The 22,104-nt window shown below is 40.0% G+C and overlaps 1 protein-coding gene across 3 annotated transcripts; it reads left to right on the top strand.

The window, feature by feature from the left end:
• Positions 1–741: 741 nt before the first annotated feature.
• INPP5K (inositol polyphosphate-5-phosphatase K) lies at positions 742–18,850 on the top strand. 3 transcript variants are annotated; one of them, XM_086624640.1, is made up of 13 exons: positions 742–850; positions 3,448–3,555; positions 4,211–4,319; positions 7,218–7,334; positions 7,693–7,865; positions 9,249–9,360; positions 9,868–9,977; positions 10,541–10,567; positions 12,272–12,464; positions 12,713–12,850; positions 13,612–13,695; positions 14,916–15,020; positions 16,095–18,850. In XM_086624640.1, exons 1-13 carry the CDS (start codon positions 804–806, stop codon positions 16,191–16,193), a joined length of 1,422 nt encoding a protein of 473 aa, XP_086480766.1. In that variant the 5' UTR covers positions 742–803; the 3' UTR covers positions 16,194–18,850. The 3 variants fall into 3 exon arrangements, with proteins under 3 accessions (XP_086480766.1, XP_086480767.1, XP_086480765.1); XM_086624639.1 differs by lacking the exon at positions 742–850 and adding an exon at positions 2,732–3,234; XM_086624641.1 differs by lacking the exon at positions 10,541–10,567.
• The last annotated feature ends 3,254 nt before the right edge of the window (positions 18,851–22,104 follow it).

Consider the following 22,104-nt stretch of genomic DNA (forward strand, 5'->3'; position numbering starts at 1 on the left):
ATCCAAAGTGAAAGCATCCCTCAGCCTTGGGATAGACAAATCCTGTGAAGACCTTTCAGCCTCGATGCTTGGTTCCTGCTCGCGAGCGAAGATGGCACCGCGTTGTGGTGCCACCCTGGGCAAGAACCCCTCGGCCTGCGGGGTTACGGCTGGGCTGTTTGTCTGTTCTGGGGCGCTGGCTGCGCCGTGACCCTCTCTCTGATCCACGCCGGGCGGGTTTTGGGGGTCCGGAGGCAGGTGCCTCACCGCAGCCGGGGTCAGGCCGGTTTGCCGGTGGGGCCGCTTGCCCCCACGCCCCCCCTCTCCCCCCACCCCTCTGGGTTCACCGCCGCTGGGCCTCCCCGACACGTTCTGATCGGTTCATCGCGCTCTTTCCTTTGGCGACACACGTTGTGGAATGGGTTAGATTAATCTCGTCGTTTCTTTAAATGTGAGTTTGTGCCTTTTTTGTCTCCTCAACCTTCCAATACAGGCCTATTGGAAACGAACTCGAATAAAACACTAGACAGAGCTTTACGCCTCCCGCCTCCTTTGTTGTGGGTGCTGCGGGGTTTTGGGGGTTCGGTGCATCCGCGGGTGGGGGGGGGGGGTGCAACGGCTGCACGCGCCGCCGCGGTCCTCCCGCGCGCCTGGCGGCGCCGCCGCCCTCCCGCCGCCGCCGTCCCGCCCCCTTCACACGGAGCGCTGCCGGCGGCGGGCGCGTCGCCGCGGAGAGGGGGAGCGAGGAGGCCGCGGGGGAAGCCGGGGCCTCCGCCGTCCCCTTCCCGCTCCCTGACTGGAATTCTCCTGGCGGCGGCGGGGAGATGGAACCTGCGGGCCCGGCGCGGCGCGGCGCCGCCAAGGAGCTGAGGTGAGCGGTGAGGGGCGGCGCGGCGTGAGGCGTGGGGCCGAGGGCGGGAGAAAAGTAGCTAAGTCGTTACGTAATTAGCGGAGAATTAGCGAAACTGGTGTTTCTGCTGATTAACAGGGAGTTACACTAATTGGCGACGTTACGTAGTCGCATGGAGTAGAGAAGAAAAGCCGATTTTCCGATGCGAAAGCGCCGGAGGCGTTCGGGGGACGCCATTGAGCATTGTTGGGGCCCCGAGGACTTTGCAGGGACCTACTTAGGTTTAATGAGGGCGAGATCCAGCCGTTAGTGCGCCCGGTGCCTCGGATTCCCCGCTTGCCGTGAGGAGGAAGGAGCTTGAACAAACCTTTGGCTTCCCCTTTTACTGTGTTTTCGTGTTGCGTCTCCGTGTTGTGCCTTCTGTCGCGATAAGCTGCGGTGTCGCACGGTGTGGGCTCGGTCTGCCGGAGAAATCTGCTTAAAGGGTTGTGGAGTAGCTGGCTGGAGCGTGAAAAATTAAAACCAACCACGCTGAGGTGTGCTCAGTGCTCTGAAAAGTCACCTTAAAGCAATATTGTAAACACTAGGACCCTAAAAAATTCTCCGTTATTAAATCGTTTCAGCAGTCGGCGACACTGAGTCGGCGACACTGAATAATGTTTTCCTTAGTTTGCTTGTATTTAGGAATGTGTTTGCAGAAAGCAGGCTTGAGTCTACTCTGCTGGTGCTGAAAGCTTCCAGAATGGTTCGAGCAGTGTCCTCCTGCCTGTGGTGAAGGCTGTCTTTGTGGCATCAGACGAAAATTGGGATCTGTCTGGCCTGCCCTCCTTCCTGCGGGCAGTACTTGCATGGCCTTGCATGATTCGGGAGCATCAGCAGACCGTTGGGCTTGCCTGATGCTGTAGGTTATTTGCTTTGCAGGTGTGTGTATGTTCCTCGCTATTAAGTTTTTCCTGTAGACGTAGTCATAACCTACAGTGAAACTGAATTATTAAGGATGTTCTTGAAAGTTTGACAAGTATTTTTTCTTTGGATGTAAATTCTAGCACTGCAGTCTTTCCTGTGTTCTTACCAGTAGTGTGGATACTGGGCACTTTGAGGAATTTAATTTCTGTCAGGAATGACTGATTACTTCAGTATTATTTCAGTTGTGTTTAATCAGATAATTGTCTTATGAAATTAGTAGCCGGAGAGAGCTCCAAAGTGATATATCGCTTTGATGGCAGAATCAGATCTGCAGCATACATACTTCATTATTATTGTTGTTGTTGTTATTATTATTATTATTATTTCCCTATAAATTTGTTCTAGAATAGCTTTTGGCTGACTTGAGTGTAATCTTACAAAAATAAACTATTGATGAGAGATCATTATGGATCGTTGAATTCATCTGGTTTGCAAGGTCACTTTTCAGCTCTTCCAAATACATTATGTGTCACCTTGAGCAGGCAGTTGATGGGGGGGATAAAAATATTGCCCTAATAATGGGCATATTGGTGGGATTCGTTATTTAACTATCTATCAGTGTTTATAGGCTACTTATAGGACCCTAAGATGGATGGAAAATTAAGAGCTTAAAATTTTTTTAGTCTGTCTTGGCATGTAACAAGACTGATGGTAAGGTGAATTCTTTTTTGGAAGCTCTGATATAGAAATTACCATCTTAGAAAAAAACAGACAAGTCCTGTGGCACGTGAATGTTTCTGACGGCTCGAGAGAAGCAGTGAGTTTTCTTGGTTTGGGTCAGAACTGTGTATTTGTATGTTTCGGAGCTGGAGATTGTATTTCTGCTGGCCTACGGATGGAGGCACATGATTGATTCAAATCAACAAATCTTTTAGATCTTGAGCTTATAGAATTAACCACATTAAATCTATTATGAAGAAACAGTTCACTGTGTGAGGTAGGGCGTGATTCCAGCTTTTGTAACAACCCCTGGAGTGTGGTGGTAACACTACAGTTTTTTTCGACGTTGCTGCATCTACATCTGTCCTTTTGCGTTAGAAGCAATGCTGGATTTCTCACGAGTGAACGCTTGCTCTGGAAGACCCTTAGCCATCTCTTTCTGTTATACTTAGGATTTTAATGGGCTGATCCTTCAGAGTGTAGTTTTTCTTTCCTTCTGAGCAAATGGCATCGTTCAGCAGCGAAGATGCATTTCAGGATTCAGCAGCCCTCTCCCTAAACGAGTTAGAAAGCCTGCACAACTTGCGCAGCCGCTCTGCCAGTTTCAGCAGCACGGGGTCCAGCGGCCGCTTGCAGCTCCGGCAGCGGGTAGCCCAGCTGATGGCGTGTGTAGAGGACATCAGCTCCGATGATGAAATCCACGAAGAAGTGTCTCGCACTCTAGATGAAGCTTTCCTCATCTGGGGGAAAAAGCTGAAGGATAAGTGGCAAGAATTCAGGTTTTGTTCCGTCTAGTTGATTGGTTTTGTGTTGTTGGTCTGTCCTTTTTAAGGCTAGCTAATAAATAGATTTCTGATTGATGAAAAGCGACAGAAAGTCTTTGTTTTCTGTAGATTGAAGTTCTGTGGGGAAATTAGATGCTCTTAGGGTTGCTCACCTGTTCATGTTTCAATTTTAGCATTGGTTTTGTGTGATTTTTGTTTTGTTTGTAGACTACACTTAGTTACCTGGAACGTGGGCACAGCTTCTCCACCTCCCGATGTCACTAGTTTACTTCAGCTCGACTCACTGGGCCCAACTATGGATATGTATGTTATAGGGTAAGTATATGCCAGAGAACTTGCCTTCTAAGCTTATTGCAAAACTACTGAGTCTCAACAGCTTCCTGCCTGTTCCGAGAATCACTGCCTGATAATAAACTGAGGTGGTTTAACATCATTGCTAACAAGGTGAAGACTAGTTAGTGACTTCGAGATAATTTCCAGCAAGAGGATCTTTCCTCCTTTCTGCTGCTGCTTTGTGACAAAATACAGAATACCTTTTTTCTAAATACACAAAAAGTTTTTGGCTGCTGTTTTGTTTGTTGGCATGTAGAGGCATATTCGTTTTAATATGAAAGTTACTCAAAATTCAGCATATTTTAAAGAAATCAGTGAAAGTTTATTAGGCACAATCTGCCATCGTGTTTTAAAGACCTGACAGTCAGGTTATTTATCATAACGTGTCTTGAGTCTGGCATTGTCTTAAACTCTGTCTTCAGGCATATATAAGCTCCTTTAACTGCATTTTGCGTTTCTCAGTGTTAGGTGTGTTAGACCTGCGGATGTGTTAAACTGTAAGTGAGAAACTAACAAACTTTAGGGGTATTTTTGGTGAGAGAGAGAGGTCTGTTAGGGTGTTGTGTGTGTTCTCAAAAGGTTATATGGATTCTGTCAAAACCAGGTGATGCAGTGTGACTAATCTTGATGTATTCAGCTTACAGGAGGTGAACTCAAGAATCACAAATTTTCTGTCTGACTTGGCATTTGATGATCCATGGAGCATTTTTTTCATGGCTGTATTGTCTCCATTGGGTTATATCAAGGTAATTGTTTACATCTCTTAATTGCCACAGCAGGGAAGGACAATATCTTCCCCAGCTCTTTTCAGATTTTTCTTTCCCTTAAGCTCTCTGTAAAAGATAAGTCGATGGTGTTTTTTGCAGGTGTCAGTCACTTCCATAGGTACATTTAGGTTAGAAGTGATTCTTCATCACACTGGTGTTTTCCTGGTTTGCTGATAAAGGCAATTTTAATTTTCTTTTTTAATAATAACGTCCTTAATTTTATCAGTAAAAATAGTCAAATTCATGCCGTTTTTCATTTCTCATTTGGAATAGTTGGGCGGTTTTGATGCTTTTGCAACTTGGATGACAAACAGCAAGAAGTTGTTCACATATACTGGCCATGGCCTGTGTAAGTGCTGCAGAACCATAGATTAGAAAAATAGTGTCACAGTAAGAACAGATTCTCAAGGAACAGAGTAATGATGATTATTTACAATGAAATGTGATGACAACTTACACTCAACAGCATATTTCCTGTGGCCACAATATCTCTATTTCTCTCTTGTTTGTAGAAAATTTTTTTGCTCTGTGCAATATTGGGGAACTATATTGTGATGCTTCTAATGTAGTCTGCTTAAGTACCTGCTTTCGCTGTAAATATCCCCAGCAATGGCAGTGATTTTCATTAAGATTGGTAAGGTTTCTTTTTCTTTTTTTTCCCCCAACTTGTTTGCAGGTGAAAATAAATTGCGTATGTGTAAAACAGAGTTTTAGTGGGTATATATATTTTTCTGTGGACTTTATTTTTAATTGAAGGCCTAGAACATTGTATGGTAGTTTAAATTACAAGATTTTTGGTAATATTTGGGGCATGAGGTCAGCTAAAGTGCTAGCTATTTTAATAATATGAACAGTAAACACAGGAGGATATCCTGAATTTCTCTAATAAAGAGATATTAAAAGCCTTTTGAGTGTTGTATTGGTTTTCTAAATCAAGCATTATTTCAGGGTGATTTTGCTGACATGATTGTATTATCTGCATGCTGATCAGAGTCAGTGGTTGTGCCTTTTTTTTAACTGTAATTAAACAAAACGACCCATTGGGAATTATAAGAAGGGAAAAAAACCCATCTTCATTCTAGTGTAAGTCATTGCTGATAAACGTTCAAAATCTGGCTGTGGGCTGACATTCAGGCCCTGCATACAGACAGTTAAAAAGAATTCCTAGTGGTGTGCATGGTTGATTTGAATTCTAATTTGTAAATGTGGCACTTTGGGCACACTAATGAATGGATGCTGCCATCTAATGGTTTTCAGCAGGACTTGATTAGCTCTAATAATGGGAGAGGACTGTCAGGCCAGCTCAAAATCAAAACAGGCAGCGAGGAGAGCTTATGCTAGGACTTATCTGGGAAGTTGGCTGAGGAGGAGAGGAACAGTTACCTCTTCTTTCCTGACCTGTGACGAGGCTGAACGTAGACGTGTAGTTGTCACCCTTGAGGCATTCTGTCCCTTCAGTAACAGGGTCCCTGTTCAGATTGTGAAGTTGGTTGGGGTTAGTCAATTCTTTCACCTTAAGCAGAATCACGTCCCCTCGATGAAAGATCTTTGGCACTGTGTATTGGTGGGACTAGTGCTAGTTCCAGCAGCAGAGGGATCCCTTGTGTTTTGACGTTCCAGACCTGCAGAGAGAAGAGATTTCATAAGGATCGTGAGAAATATCTGGGGACTGGTCCACAGCAGAATGAAAAGTAGCAAATAATAAAGGGGCTGAAAGATCTTAGTATCTCATGAACATAATTATGGAAAGGAGCATACTGGTTACACCAAACGTCTGATCAGATATAAGTATTAATGCACCATCTAGTAATTGCGATCCATCATTCCAGTACACTGGTTAGTATTTTATTGGGTTCAAGGACAGTGAAAACATTAACATATATTCTGAAATAATTTGTGTCGATGTGGAGGTAAAGAAAGGAGGAATTCTATTTTAAATTTTGCACTGAGTTTATGTACTTCTCCTGGGTTACGTAGTCAGTGTTATTCTTAATATCAGGTTTTATTCTAATGTAGTCTTTCTCTAAATTTATCCAGCATAAAATGGAACTACAGTTAATGAGTTTCAATGTCTGTATTTTAAATCATTATCATTAAAACAAGTACTTAAAATTACTTTTGTGTCTCATGCCATTGTAAAGTTCATAAATTTCTAATGAAGACCATCTTTGTTGGACTGTTTCCACAAAAAAAACCCAGAACATAACAAACGAACCAAAAACCCGCAGTATCTTAAAGCTGAAACAGTGTCTTACATGCTCCCTAAGCATTTTTCCTTTGGAAGTGTTCAGTAAATTAATTTTTACAGGCATTGCAGGCAGGAGTTACTGCCATTTGCAGCTCATCGTTTTTGCAAATGCCTAGAGTAGCTGCTGTGCTTTCTAGGCAATTAATGGCATTTAGAGTGAGCAGTTATATGCCGAATGATGTTTCAGTGTGAAAAACTTGCTTCTGTTGGAGGACTTGTAGGTGTGTGCTGTTAAGATTACAGATCAAAAATCAGGGATTTGGTTCTTCATGAAGAGGATGCTTAAAGATAGAAACGAGGCTGGTGAGGCAGAAGAAAGGTCTTTAAAGATGTTTGGGGAAATACACATGTTTGGAGGTCAAGTCTGATTTTTAATGTGATACACTGATGTTAATTAGTTGAGAGATTCATCAAAAATTCTTCATGAGCAAGCCTACCCAGAGTATATTCTTTACAGCACTGAACTGCGTCTGTATTTTCCGTGTCACGCTAATGAAGCCAGGCTTGGCAAGGGAATTGCATGACTTCTGCTGTGGTGTTCTTCACCTAAAAAGCTCCTGTGAAGTAGACCCAAGGAATTCCAAACACCTGCCTGGAAATGACTGTGCCCTCTTCCGTGTCTCTTCCAGCTCTCCTCCGTTCGCATGCAGGGTTTGCTGCTTCTGATCTTTGTGAAGCACGTCCACCTCCCTTTCGTACGGGACATTCACACCCACTACACTCGCACAGGCCTGTATGGATACTGGGTAAGGAGGTATCTGAGACTTGATTGCCTTGGTTACGTGTGCTTATGGTGTGTGCCCCTGAACGGGTTCACGGTGGGAGAGGGGATATGTGATTTACTTAAAGATTACTAAACTGAAGAGAATATATGGTTATGTAAAAATTACTGAACTGACAAGCAGCGAGACTCGCTTGTTTGAACCTTGTATGCAAGTGCCCAGCACAGACCATACTTTTACCAGTTTATTAGCTGATATACAACAACTTCTGTAGGAAAAAATTGTATTAAATAGCAAGATTTAAAAATGTATAAATGGTGTTAATAGTTAGATTTGCAGGTGTTGACTAGTTTCAGAGCTCATTGTTAATCTTCCATACCAGGGGAACAAAGGAGGAGTCACTGCTCGCATGTCCCTCTATGGTCATACAATTTGTTTCATGAACTGCCACTTGCCAGCTCACATTGAGAACACAGAGCAGCGACTGGATGACTTTGAGAAGATTCTGGAAATGCAGTTTGAAGGAGAAAATATTCCAAGTACCTTGGATCATGAGTGAGTTGTTCAGATCCTATTCTGTCTGTATAATTTTTGTCTGTTATATAGAATCATAGAATCACAGAATGGTTTGGGTTGGAAGGGACCTCAAAGATCATCTCGTTCCAACCCCCCTGCCATGGGCAGGGACACCCTCCACTACACCAGGTTGCTCAAAGCCTCATCCAACCTGGCCATATGGTAAACTCATGCACTGAAGAGTTTTGGTATTGGAGTTTTCATCCATTGTTTTTGTTCTGTTGAAGTTTCAGTATCTGGCTGAGAGCTGCTCAGCCTTTAAAACCTTGATTGATGATTTCTGTAGCTATAGGAATTACACTTCCATTGGGCGTCTCTCCAAAAAAACTAAGCCAAACCAAACTGAACCTGATTTGGGCCACTAATTGAGCTCTTGTTCCTTAATTCTGCAGGAATTATTTGTATGTTCCATTGTTTGCCTGTGCTAGTCTAAAGATGGTAAGAGAACCATTTAAAGCAGAGTTGAGAACATTTTAGTTTGGTAATTTATTTATTTTTTATACCCACAAAACTGCCAGGACAGTTAAATCTGGAATAGATATGTAATATCACTTTAATTGTTAATGAGTTCATTAAAATTAGATAAAAACATATGACACACGAGTTTCAAAATCATTGCATTTCTTACATTAGTATAAGTGTTTGATATTTTAATTTAATGTGATTCATTTTCTTGATTATGTGCGTGGGCATGTACCAAACCACCTATGTCTTCTAAGAAGAAATTACAAACAGCATTAAAATAAAAATTTTGTTTCCTTAAAGTCAAGTTTGGGGTATCCACCCCTGAACAAAACGTTATAAGTAGGGATTTTCAGAGAGAAGTTAATTTACTTGAAAAGACAGCTTTCCAGTTGTTTAAAACATTGCTGATGATACACTCCAGTGCTTCGTAACAACAACTTTCCCAATAACTATAGAACACCCAGTATGTATCCTTGCTTTCCCAAGGCACTGAACCAGAGCTCTGCCTTAGTGCATTAACATAACCAACTAGTTTAGGGGTCATTAATTCTGTGAATTATTTTACCTGCTGTTAAAATTTAATTCTAAATCTGTCTCTAATAGAGATGCAAGTCATTAGGAGACTCAGGATAAGTGAATACCTAGGCAGTAACGAGCAAGCGTCAGGAATGCAAGGGACTTAAATTACTGTTTCAATTCCTTTTTGTTTTTTGTTCAGCAGCAGGTTATCCCTGTGTAAGCTTATCTATAACTTCGTAATGTTTGTGTTTAAGCTGTTTAGATTAAGTAATATAAGTGATTAGAGCACCTAATTAGCGTAATGGCTTATATTCTTCCCTCGTGTTAATGGATTCCTATAAATCTTCCTTGGTTTTTGCCTTTTTTTTCTTTTCTCAGCATTCTTTTCTGGTTTGGAGATCTAAACTTCCGGATAGCAGATTATGGCATACACTTTGTCCGGGAATCAATAAATAACAAGCGTTACAATCTGCTGTGGGAAAAGGACCAGGTATGCTGTCTTAAAATTTTGTTTGGTTTTAGTGCGTACAGACACAACACGGTAGTTAACATTGCCTCTTGACTTTCTAATTTCTGTTGAAGAACACGAATTCAGAGTGGTCGCAAGGTGGAACAGATCTAGCAGTTCGCTCTCTCACTCCTCACTCATAAGCCCCAATTCATTGCAACCTTCTTCTGCTTTTCTTCAGTTTCTTACTCGTTTGCAATGGTCATGACTGAAGCTTTCTTTGAACTTCAGGGCTTGTGAATTGTTCCTCACCTTAATTTCTTCTCCTTTTTTCTTCTCCTAATAATTATTTTTAGGAGAAGCTTATATGAAATTTATTTGAGTAGAATTGCTACAAAACATTTAAACAGATCATCTCAAGTTCTGGCAGTAACGAAGAGGCACTTCTGAATTTTTTCTTAGAAGATGCTTTCTCAGCTCCTTTTGCAATTGCCCTTTAAGCTGTGATTTTTAAACCTAGTCTTTAAAAGTTACTTTTTATTTCTGCAGTTAAATATGGCAAAAAAGAAGGAGGCATTTCTTCAGGAATTCATAGAGGGTCCTCTGCAGTTTAAACCCACCTACAAGTTCGACCTTTATTCGGATGTATATGATACAAGGTAAAAGCATAGGAAGATGAGGTTAGACATGGAATAGTAGAGTGAATATGGTGCTTGAGTAAGCAAACCCGAATTTCCTGAACGTACTGATTAACTGAGGCTCTTGCACTGTGCTCTTAGGCTCATTCAGTGGTCAGATCTGAATAAATGAGTATTTCTGGCTGAAGAAGCCTGAGTCTGCTGATTGCATGAGGGAAGTAGTGAAACAACCCACCTTTTTTTTTGGAAAGACTAGATTAACAGAATAAACCAGCGCTTGTTCAAGCTATGTCTTTTTTATTCTTTAAAGTGCCCATTAGTTGTCAGAAATGAGCAAAAGAGTAATTGTCTGCAATTTTTGTTTTCCTTCTCTATTTAAGCATTTCATTTGATACAGCTGGTATTTGAAAATAAATGTGAATGTGTCTTTATAAATTGTTTGAAGTTGAAAATGGTGTAACTTAAGTTTCCAAACTTTTTTCTGACACTAAAATTTGTTATTAAGTATTATCCTTCTGTTAAAACATAAGACTAAGTTCCTGTCTAAACAGGGGTTTTGTACTGATCTTTTTTTTTACTTCCAGAGAGCAGAAGTCCCTGTTTTGGTTTAAGTAAGAAGAGAACTTTCTGGATTTCATAGATCTGTAAATATTTCAGAATCAAAGCAATGCTCCTTCCGGAGCTTTTGATTTGATTTTTGTGAAATATTTGAAAATCAGATGACAGCTGATTTTCTTCAGGAGTTTTCTGAACCTGTCTGAAAGCTGTCATGTTATCTACTCTGCTGTTGCACTGAATATTGGAAGTTTATTCATTTGGATCCAAAGACATTTTGCTCCCTAATTGAGTGCGGAGAGGTAAAATGGGACTAGCAGTAAATCTAGTTGACAAAAAACACGTAAAATAATCCATGCCTAGGCATTCTAGGAATGATTCATAGCCTAATGGTCTGTATTGGCTCATTTGAAGAACAAAAAGTATGCTTATGCATACTGTGTGCATTCTGTTAAAGCTAGCAGATATTTTTGTGGAGTGGAGGATGATCAGTAGACCTCAAGGCAAGTGCTCTTGAAAAGTGTGCTTTGTATGAAGCACACAGTATTTTGTCATCTTTGATACTTTTTCAGTGTGGCTTTTGAGGTTTTGTTTGCCATCTAATATGGCATTTTCTGTAAAATAGTGAATTAGCTTAAAGCTGTTCTTTTGGTGTTTGCTTGCACAGCAGAGCAGACATATGGCAGCTCGTAAAGATTGCTGTCGGTTTATGTAATTGCTGGAGTAAGTGGGATATGGCCCCTTAGCCATTTAACATCTTTCCACCTTATTAAAGGTGAGCCAGACGTATATGGGAAGGGGTAAAACAAAAGTGTGTTGAATATTGAACTAAATGGCATTTCAAGTTCATGATGATTTTGATATTCAGTTATTAAACTGACAGTTTTACTTACACGTCCTGCTCATTAACTTTTATAATTCAATCCAGTCCATTCTAATTCCTCTTCCATAGGGTATGATCTTTTCTCCATTTCAATTTGAAGTGATACATCCTTACAGAGAGTTGCTGTTAAGTCTTCCTCCCACTACAGAGAGAACCACGAAAGGCTCTTCTGTTGTTATTGCTCTGGTATAAAAGGAAACTCTGTGTTACGACTGCAGTTTGATGTATTGCACAGTTGCAAGTTGCAGATGCAGCTTTCTTGATGATGGAATTTTAAAGCCTTTTGTTATGAGACAGCAATAGCTTGCAGACTTGAAATACAGGCTAGTACAAATTACAGGAACTTTAAATAATTGCTGTGTCACCTGTGATTAGTATGAGCTACCTAAGTTTGTCCGTTTTTAGTCGTTAAAAGAAACTTGTTCTCAAACGTTTTGAATAATTTCAAACATCATTCAGACTCTTCCTACGTCTTCCTTAAATTTATGCCCCTTTTCTCAGAATAATTATACATTTGAAGCTTGGGGCAGTTGCTGTATTATCTCAAAGTTCTTGCATGTTTTTATGGAGTGTTTTAGGAGAAAGTATCATTTCCCATATGAAGCTAACCCATGGAAATGCCCTTCTCCCCTTCATTTTACTTCTCTCAGAAACCTATGAAATTTATCTGTGGTAAATGGAGTTGAGTTTAAATTAAGGAACCCTTGGTGGTAAAACATACTGAACAGAGCTGTAAAATGAAGCTTGGATGTGATTGCCTTCTTTTATTAATATAATATCTTGACAGTCTTTTAACTTTGTGTAGATTTTGCACAGTATTCTTAGCTTTTGGCAACTGTTTTTCTTCTCATTTCCCTTTTATCTTACACTTTTGCAGTGAGAAGAAAAGAAAGCCAGCATGGACTGATAGAATTCTTTGGAGAGTGAAAAGTCTCTGCCAGCATGCATCAAAAGAAGGTGAATTCTCTGAAGAAGAACAAACAATTTCTGTTACTTTGAATAACTATATCAGTCACATGAGCTATGGCATCAGCGACCACAAACCTGTTACAGGAACTTTTGGGCTTGAGGTACTGTCCCTGTTACGTTGTTAAGAAAAAGTTTGTTTTACTAAGTCTTGCCTTACAGAAGCTGTTTTCCTAAACTTTGTAAGTCATAATCTCTGTGTTTCGTTCTAGTTATAGTGAAGGCAGCAAATTGCTTTCAGGTTATTTCCATTCAGTTGAGTCCCACAGCAAATGTGGCAGAGAATAACCTGGAAAGAATAACTGAAAGAATGACAGACTTGACGTACTTCAAATTCTGTTCTTTTACCTAGTTGAAGCCTCTTTTATCGGATCCTTTGGTCACACTGAGTCCTGAGGGTGAGTGGAGTGCGGAACATGATGTTCTAATCAGCTATTCTGCAGTGCCTGAATTCCCAAGCAGTGCTTGGGACTGGATTGGACTCTTCAAGGTAATGTAACTGCATCATGGCTCTGTACTCTTAATAAAGGTGGTGAATAGTCTTCTGTCATAGGACATTGCAATTCTTGCTGGTGCAGAACTCTCTGAAATACTTGTGTATCCTTCATTGCTGCTAGTTTCTGTATGCTGACAGTTTCGTTGTGTAGCATGTGAGCTCTTTTGCACCCTTTAAATTCTCTGCTAAGATAATGTAGTGATTTAAATTAGATCTAAGGAAGAAATTTTTCACTCAGAGGGTGGTGAGGCACTGGAACAGGTTGCCCAGAGAAGCTGTAGATGCCCCTTCCCTGGAAGTGTTCAAGGCCAGGTTGGATGGGGCTTTGGGCAACCTGGTGTGGTGGAGGGTGTCCTTGCCCATGGCAGGGGGGTTGGAATGAGATGATCCTTGAGGTCCCTTCCAACCCAAACTATTCTGTGATTCTATAATTCTATGATTCTATGATTTAAGTAAAATGGTACAGAAGCTGTGAAAAGGAACTGTCCTCTCCTCAGGTGTGCAGTTCAAAAGATTTGCACAGCAAAGAAAGAACAAAAATAAATAAAGTGAGTGGAAGGGTGAGAGAACAGAGCGGTTGCACCCTCTCAGAAACTAAAGATGTGCACATGCCCCGAAAGTGTTCTGATCCTAACAGTGAAGTGGTTTAATTACTTCTGTGAAGTAGTAAACATGTCTCTCACAACTTTGGATTTTTCCTGTAGTATGTTTTTTGTTTCCCTCCGAAGGCTGATGGTTTGCATCTTTCTTTGCAGGTGACTTTCAGGCACGTGAATGACTATGTTACTTATGCTTGGGTAGAAGATGATGAAGTTTCTTCTAATAAAGACAGTAAACAAGTAAGCCAATTATACTTCTTTCTAATGTAGTTTCCTGTAGAGTAGCACTCAGGGTCTGTTTGTTCTATATCCCCTTCCTTTTACGGGTTCTCTATCCTCTTTCCCAGTCGGAGCTAGTTGGAGCGATGTTACTGTCTAAAACCCCTCTTCCTAATTCGTATTAATTTTCAGGTAGTCTAGCATACCTTCGCAGGGGTGATCATATTGCTTAAGGGAGGTGATGAAAAAGCAATTTATTCCTGTAGTGGCTTTTCATTGTCCTAAAAACTACTGTCATTTTATATTTGGGTCTGTTTCTGCCACTTAAATAAGTAACTGGACATTTTTTCATCTGGTTTTCAAAGTTGTCCTAAATACTTATTGTGTGATTTTCATCATGGTTTTAAGTACCTGATATTACTCTCACAATTAGTTCCAGGTATCTGATACAACTACAGATTAGGGTTACTTGGGCTTTTCTTTCTTTTGGCTATTGAGTGTTTTGGTCCTTCTTTAAAAACGGCTATTACATAGCTTTCTAGCAGTGATTACCTGAAATGATTTCAAACAAACAAACGAAACTTACTTTGAATACAAACAATCTGTTTCCAGAGGTATTTATCTGAACAAACAGAAATTCAAATTTAATTCTAGAGACACAGTGGTGCAAGGATGGATGAGATTTTCCAGACAAGAATGGAGAGCAGTTATTTCTTGTTAGAGATTTTGTAAGTTAGTGACCGGTTTAAAACAAGAGCCCAAGTTGTATTATATTATTGTATTATATTCTGAATCTCAAAATTTCTCTGATATCATGCTTTCCTATCACTAAGCTTAAAAATCTAAGCACTGTGAGTGTTGTTTTAGCAGGATACTGTGGGCTGGAGTTTAGGAACTTCAGGATCTTTAGGACAGTACACCACGGAGTCCTGCTGTTGCCTCCAGGAGGCAGTTCATCTCCCTCCTTGCTGCTCTGTGGCCTTGTTGCTTCCCTTGCAACAGCTCTGAGTTTATTCTCACTTCTTGCAGAACCAAGTTAGCTTGCCAGCATGGTGAAGGATATTCCCTTTTCCTCCCTGAGTTAGTTTTCAGATGGTTTCATGAGTTATTTCTGTCCTCATCCTTTTTAGCTTACACTTAAAAACGTGCTTATAAATAGTAAATACCGATTTTGGTGGCGTCCTGAATGGCAGAGACTGCTTTTTTGTAAGCCCATTGCCTGTTCTTGTTCTTGTTGACAGGTTTACATGAGTGCTGCAGAAATACCTGATATGGGAGGAGAATTTTTGCTTTGTTATTACAGCAATAATTTGCAGTCAGTAGTTGGCATCAGCCAGCCTTTTCAGGTAATACATTTGGAAGCTTTGATTAACGTTGATGTGATTTTTATTTCTTTTGCTTTCACATGCATCCAAGCATAGGTGTGTGCAGCTGTATTAATCCTGGGGGAGCTGGCAGCAGGAGTAATTGCAAAAAGGATATGTGCTGGCCAACATCCAGTAAAAGAATTTGCTGATATCCTAAAAGACGCTGAGTAACTATTTTTGCAACATGTTGTTGTAATGAAATAAGACAGGTTTCTCTCTCTCAGCTTTCATTTTTGGAACTCAGACTCTGTCATGTTAGGTCCCTAGTTTCTGTAAAGGTGAGAACTCAATTCAACTTAAATGCTGCCAAATTTCTGACAAATTGTAAGAGAGCTCTTAGTGCTCCGTTCTGTGGGAGAGTTGCACAGAAGTGTTTCCTGTATATTTAGTCATTTGAATTTGGGAAAGGTAGGAAAACTGGAACTCAAGTTATTTTTCTTACAGGCTTTTTCATTTAGTTTCTGAAAGAATGACTTAACCTGCACAGACTAGATGAAGCGACCAAGCATTGCTTCTTCTACACGAGCACTTTTTTGCCAAAATCATGTTGGCTGTGCATAATTTTATGTGCCGTCATGGCTGTGCTAATGTGTTATGGAATGGTTGAAACAGAAGTTCTGCATCTTTAGAAGACTGTGACATTCCATTTCCTTAGGGGATACAGTAATGAAAGTTACTTGACTGGCTGGTATATCTTAGTGCTGCTGTTCATATTTTTCTTCCAATATTGGTGAGAAACATTGCAGAGTCTGGTATTTCTGTTGTCTCTGAGCTTAATGTCTACCACAAACTCTGCAGGATGGTTGTCAGTTGTACCTGAGTGCAGCACACTATATGCCTTTCTTTTTGTGTGACCCTTAATGTTTTGATACCAGTTTAGTGGTTTTTCTAGATTTTTTTTTTTAATTTCCTAATTGCTGCATAGATGCATCACTTACTTGCTAGAAACTGAGAAAATTGTATGTAAGACATCTTTATATAATGATGTGTTGATAGTATAAAGCAATGCAGTGTTTCCGAATGTGTTAATTTTAACTACTGTGTTTCTTCTAGATTCAGCCTCACAGAACATTAATAGAAAAGGATGTGACACAGGAGGAGAACGATTGGATGCAGAAACCTGACAATCTGGAATCGCATAATGAGTTCTGAAGGCAGAAAGGGCATTTAGTGGTCCTGATTCAGGAGTCAGATGATTCTTTATGTCTTAGTGATTATAAGCTTTTACTCTTAGAAGATGGAGTAAGACAGTGCAAGTAAGACAGGTAGGATTGTTCAGAAACTTTGTAAGCTCTTAGATAATTTATTGTGGAAACAGATATTTTTATTGTTAGGAGGAGAGTAACTCTTGCACTGGATAAAAACGGTAAAAATAGCACCTAATGAATGCTGTGTGGTTTAAGGTGATAGTCATTTCTAATACGATGATTTAACCCAAGTAAGTTGCGATCTGTAAAAGATTTTTAGGCTTGTTCCTTTTTTGTAGAGGATATTTTATTTACGATACAATATTTACTATGCTGTAACCACTTAATTGTTGATTTCCAAATTTTGAGTTTCAATGAAGTTATTTAAAAATTATTTATTAGATACAGCTAGTCAGCTTGTTGTAAAATTTTATTTGACTTTCAGATATAAGCTAATTACCTTTTGGGAAACAAATGTGGCAACAAGTCACATGAAAAGAAAATCTTTGGAGTGTATAAAGTCTCCTTTGATAGTAGATCCCTTTTCTTTATGCCTTACTGATAACTGTAGGATTTTCCATTTTTAATTTTTCATGATTGAGATACATTTATCAAAACACACTTTTCCTGATTTTTTTGAATTCTTCTTTTATAAAACAATTTAGTAATTTGCCTATTGTGTTTCTCCCTCTTGATTTAGAAAAGTAAAATAAACCCACTTTTATGCTAGTCCCTGGCTCAGAGTTAACCAGGATCCCACAATTTCTGAAAGAAATTCCTTACATTGAGCAATGCTTTAGCGTAGGTGAGCAGACCATAGTTTATGAAGCATTTGTTGGCAGAGAGCTAATGATCATGATACTAATCTCAACTGTTTTCTGTGGTCCTATTGGATTTAGAAAGCTAAAGCAATATTCAGAGTACTTCCTCATACCATCCTGCTACATAATTGCTACACTTACTACAGAAATGACGTGAGTCATAAATGGGGAATGTCAGTGGAAGAAGTTCTTTCTTAGGGCATAATCTTCGCTACCAAAATCGTAAATCACTTCAATTTATAGCAATCGGTCTGCACAATTTCTGTTTTTCTAGAGGTGCTTAGACCTTGATGCATGCTGTGCATTTGAGGGTGGAGACGTAGTAAGAAAATTCGTGTACCTTTAAAAACCTGAAAGGTAGTTAGCTTCAGAAATGGTTTTGTTTCTTGATGAAGAAGTGGAGATCTTTGGAAGAATTGGAAGAGGCACCAACATTCCACAGTATCGCAGACTGCAGTGCCAGCAAAGAGCACTTGTGAGTCTCCCATGTTCTAGATACACAGCTTCGAGCTACCTGCTGTGTGTGGTGAGTAGAGTTAGTTACTGGTCACTGTCATGCTGGTTACGGATGGAAAAGAGAAAATCTGGCTCAAGTGGAAGAGCAAAGCAAAGGATGTTGGTGTGCTTATGCTGGAATATTGCTTCAGAACTGAATGGATTCTTTTTTGCTCTTTTTCTCAAAGCCTTAGTTTTTTCAGAATTCTTTTGAGATAGAAAGTTAAGACCTTGATATCACATTTGGTTTGCAGTTACTTGCTTATATCATGAACTATATAAAATCTTCTGGGATCTGGACATCTTTGTGTACTGTGGAAACTATAACATAGTTAACTGGTTAGATAGTTGCAGTGTGGGGTTTAAGAGCACCTAGCCTGTGTAAATTTTATTTAGTTGTGTCTCAGCCTCATGCTTGGTGTTGGGAACTGTTTCCAGTTGTAAGTAGGGAGCGCAGGTTCAGAGGATACTGTGTTCATTGCATGGATTAAAACTGCCTTGAGATTTACAGTTTGTACATTCCTATTACACTTTGGAACAAGATTAGAAACAGTTTTCAAATTTGTACCAGTCTTACAAGACTTTGTTTTGCACTAAATCTTTCAGATGTATGACTTTGTGGCAATTAGGGCACCGGACAAATCCCTACCGAACTGCAAAGAGCTTGCAGTTCCCGAGCTGTACTCTGTTTCTGATTTTACTGTGTAACTGTATTGCCATACTCCATGCAAGGAGAGTCTGTGGAGAGCTCAAAGAACAGTGGTCTTTGAATTCCACGCCACAGCTGTCGCTTTACTGTGGACCAAGATCCAGTTTCTTCTGATCAGGGTGCATCTGCTGTTCATGAGCAGCTCAGAAGGGGAGCCATACCGCTGCTTTACGGGGGCGAGGAACTCCAGAGAGCTGATAACCCTCTCAGTCACTGGACACAGAAGCTGCGTGGTGTAAACTAATCCCTTGAGCCACAGGACTTCACTGAAAACACCCCCAGCAGCTGCGATGGAATCTGCTTGTGTGTTAGTAGTATGCTGCACAGAGCTGTTTACTTCCTTCCTAAGCATTATGCACACGGTAGCACTTTGTTTACGACTGTTACCTATGGTAGCTTTTCAAACTATTCCATGACCTGTAATGGTGCAATTTCTGATGAAATTTCTCTTTCTTAAAACACCTTTAATTGGATGTTATAATCACTGGAAGTGTTTTTATACTCATTTGTTTTCTTTTCGTGTACCACTAAAATAAATCCTGGCAGTGAAGTGTCCTACATGGCTTCTGTTAATTTGAGAACGAACACAGTGGTTCGGGTGAGGAGGATTAATCTGTGAATGGTGGCCTTTCTCCCAGAAACTTTGGTCATGGTTAATGTGCAGATACAACAGTGTTTTAGAATGGAAATACGTCAGTCATAACACAGGTGACAGGGCTTTGGACTGCAAAAGAAGGGCAAGGGCAATCTTTTAGACAAAGCAGAATAATTTTTTTTTCTATTTAAATGAATCCAGCATTAAATGGACTTCTGTTTTGGATTTTCTGTCCCCCCTCCCCCATTGAGGAGGTTTTGATATTTTCCTTGTAAAAAGCCACTTAAATTGCTTTCTTCATTTTTAAGAACAGGTTCTTCTAATTTCAGTTTTTCGCAGTAATTTTTTCACTGTGTGATTTGAGATGTCTTTGTGAAAGATCTGCTACATTGTACTTAATATTTCAAATTTTGTGTCAAATTGTAACAAATTTGTTATCAAATCATTTCCATCTAAGGGTAACTTTTTGTTAATTCTCTGCTGTAGGAGAATTTATTTTAAAATAGGAAATATGTCTACCAAGGAATGTTGTGTCCAGTATAGCCTTATTTAACTTCCATATATTTCTGATTCCTAGCTAACCTCAGGATGTGCAGTGTATCATTGCACATAGATAGTACAGCTCTGTGTAAACAGGAAATATTTCTAAGATGTCTTGCGTGTTTGTTAGACCCTAAAAATACGTTCTGATAAAGACTATTGTTCCTACTGCCACTACTTCCTTCTCTGCTCTTGGACATTAAGTGACACTCAGATGAACTTGTCTTTATTAATATACTGCAGTGGAAAGGCCAGTTGAACAAAGCTTGAATTAGGTTTTCCTTGAGAGAGGAAATTATATCTTTTTTGAGAGTTCTACGTTACTAACAGGAATGGCCCTTTCTGTCCTTGGATATAGGGATTCGCTTTTTGAAAGTGATTGAAATGAAGCAATTTCTTTTGTAATAACAAGATACGGCGACCACAGAAAGTTCCTGGTACTCCTCACGGCATGAATACCAGTGGTGTTTAACTTTATACTCCTGCATTAAGCAGATAATGTCCTAGTTTCCTTATACCTGTTTTTTCTTCATACCAAGATTTTTGTGTAAAGATGGAAGCATTGGAGGCCACTTGTCTGTAGGCACAGCTTGATGAGGCTTTGGGCAACCTGGTGTGGTGGAGGCAGGGGGATTGGAACTAGATGATCTTTGAGGTCCCTTCCAACCCAAACTATTCTGTGATCTTTAACTCTCTTTCTTCAGGCACAAGCTCAAATATCGAGTCGCGTAGTGTACAGCAGTGCAGAGGGAGCTGTTCCGTGTGTGGCTGCTTTGCTCAGCAAAGGCCATGGCCCTTACCACACAGATTCGGCAGGTGGTATGCGTGGAGTTACTCTGGAAACGGATCTAGGAACTGTACTGAACTTGGTTCAATTGCTTCAGCTTAAGAAAAGTCATGTCTGTGTGTGTGTACGTCTCACCTCACTGTGGAACTGTCATCTTCCCCTTTCAAGGACTCTGCAATTAAAAGAACATCTCACACGTGCAATCTAGAAAGTAGCAAGGGAATCTATGTGGGAGCTTTTGGAGCTTGGAAGAATCACTGGAGGAAGACAGTGAAGTCAAAGGAAGTAGGAGATCTGGGAATGCAAACTGGCGAGAGGAAATGCAGAGGTGTGGGAAAAATTCAGTAAGCATTTATTAGTACCACAAAAAGAAGAAAAATACAAGAGCAAACATTTTAACCTGTTAACCATACTTTGTTTGAAACTGACAGTTATCCAGTACAAACATCGGCCCCAGCAGGGAATGCTTCAGCATGGTTATCAAGTAGGAGCTTTACTGTAACTGTGGTTTTAAAGTGGACTGCTTGCTCTTGGCAGAGACCACACCATGTTCTTTTCCCTCTTCTATTTTGTTTTCCTTTTTTTGTATATTATTTTTTCTTCAGCCTCTTTCTACTTTCTTTATCCTTCTCTTTTTTTTTTTCCTGTTGTTCTCACTTACTTCTAGCCTATTTTCAGAAGTTTTTTTTTTCATATAATTCTGGTGTCTGTGTCACAGAAATCATTCCAGTTAAACAGTCCTTACCTACCAGGCTACTAATCTTTGTAATTTCTCTATATAGGAAGAGTAGATAAGATAAGGCAGGTGTTGCTTCATATTACTGAGTAGAGTGGTTTTGTTTGGGGAAGTGACAGTGATGGTTCTTCTAAATGTGATAAAATCTCTTTTGCAGTAGAACATTATACTGGGAAGTAAGTGGTCAAGAAAACAATTGTTGGGCTGGAACAATCTTGTCTATAACAGCTAATGGAAGTATCAGAATAATTCCAGATACAAAACCCAGAACAGTGACAGACCATTTTTTTCAGTTACTGAACAGAGTGGCGTTCTCTTTGTCTGCTTTTAAATGGCCAGGCACTTGTTAATCTTAACGTCTAGGTAGCTTTTTTGACAAGTGCTATCATCTGGAATTGGTTTGTAGTAGAGCTGAACATTCAAATTTAGCTATTCCAAGAAGACAGAAGGAATCGTCCCTTAACAGCAAATCTTAAAACACCTCATATTTAGACTGGTCTTTTTTTTCCCCAGTCATTGGCAGGGTATCTGCATCTGCTCGGGGGGGTCATAGGTCTGGATACTGCATTAATGGGTGACGTGGCTGTAGTAAAGCTCTGTAATTGCACTTAAACCAGTGTTCACCAGATTATTTTTCTCATAATAGGAATTTTTGTGCAGCAACATGTGCAAGTTAATTTCCTTTGCGTGATTAATTAGCTACTCAAGGTCTCAATTAGTAAAGATTTAGTTCTGCAGTAATTGGAAGAACTTCCTGTAGTTACTGTGGGAGCAATCAATATTTTCTATTGCTCTGTCTCTAAACCAAGTATCTCAGAGACAAAGATTAAGAATCTTTTCTACATCAAATCTCTGGGTAGATTTGTGAAGTCGACTGTATGATTGTTTCGTGCTAATACCTATGAAACGGCATCCGCAGCAGCTTGACTGTTCTAAGTCCGCTGGGACTAAAGTGGAACATCAACAAAGTTTGTGGCAATAAACACCAACATAAATTTCAGCTTCTTGGAAGTGTCTTGACACATTGTAACTAGTGGAAACTAGTCTTGAACTTAATTGTTGTTTCAGCTCACACCTACCCTTAGTATAAATACAGAGGTTCGTCTCTTCCTCTCACAACAGGGCTCCGAACCAAAGATTGCAGTTAGTCCAGGTCTTCTCCCAGGCTACTTGGAGAACTCTGCTGCTGTGCT

This window comes from Tauraco erythrolophus, chromosome 21 (genome assembly GCF_009769465.1).
Source record: "Tauraco erythrolophus isolate bTauEry1 chromosome 21, bTauEry1.pri, whole genome shotgun sequence".
NCBI classification, from domain to species: Eukaryota; Metazoa; Chordata; class Aves; order Musophagiformes; family Musophagidae; genus Tauraco; species Tauraco erythrolophus.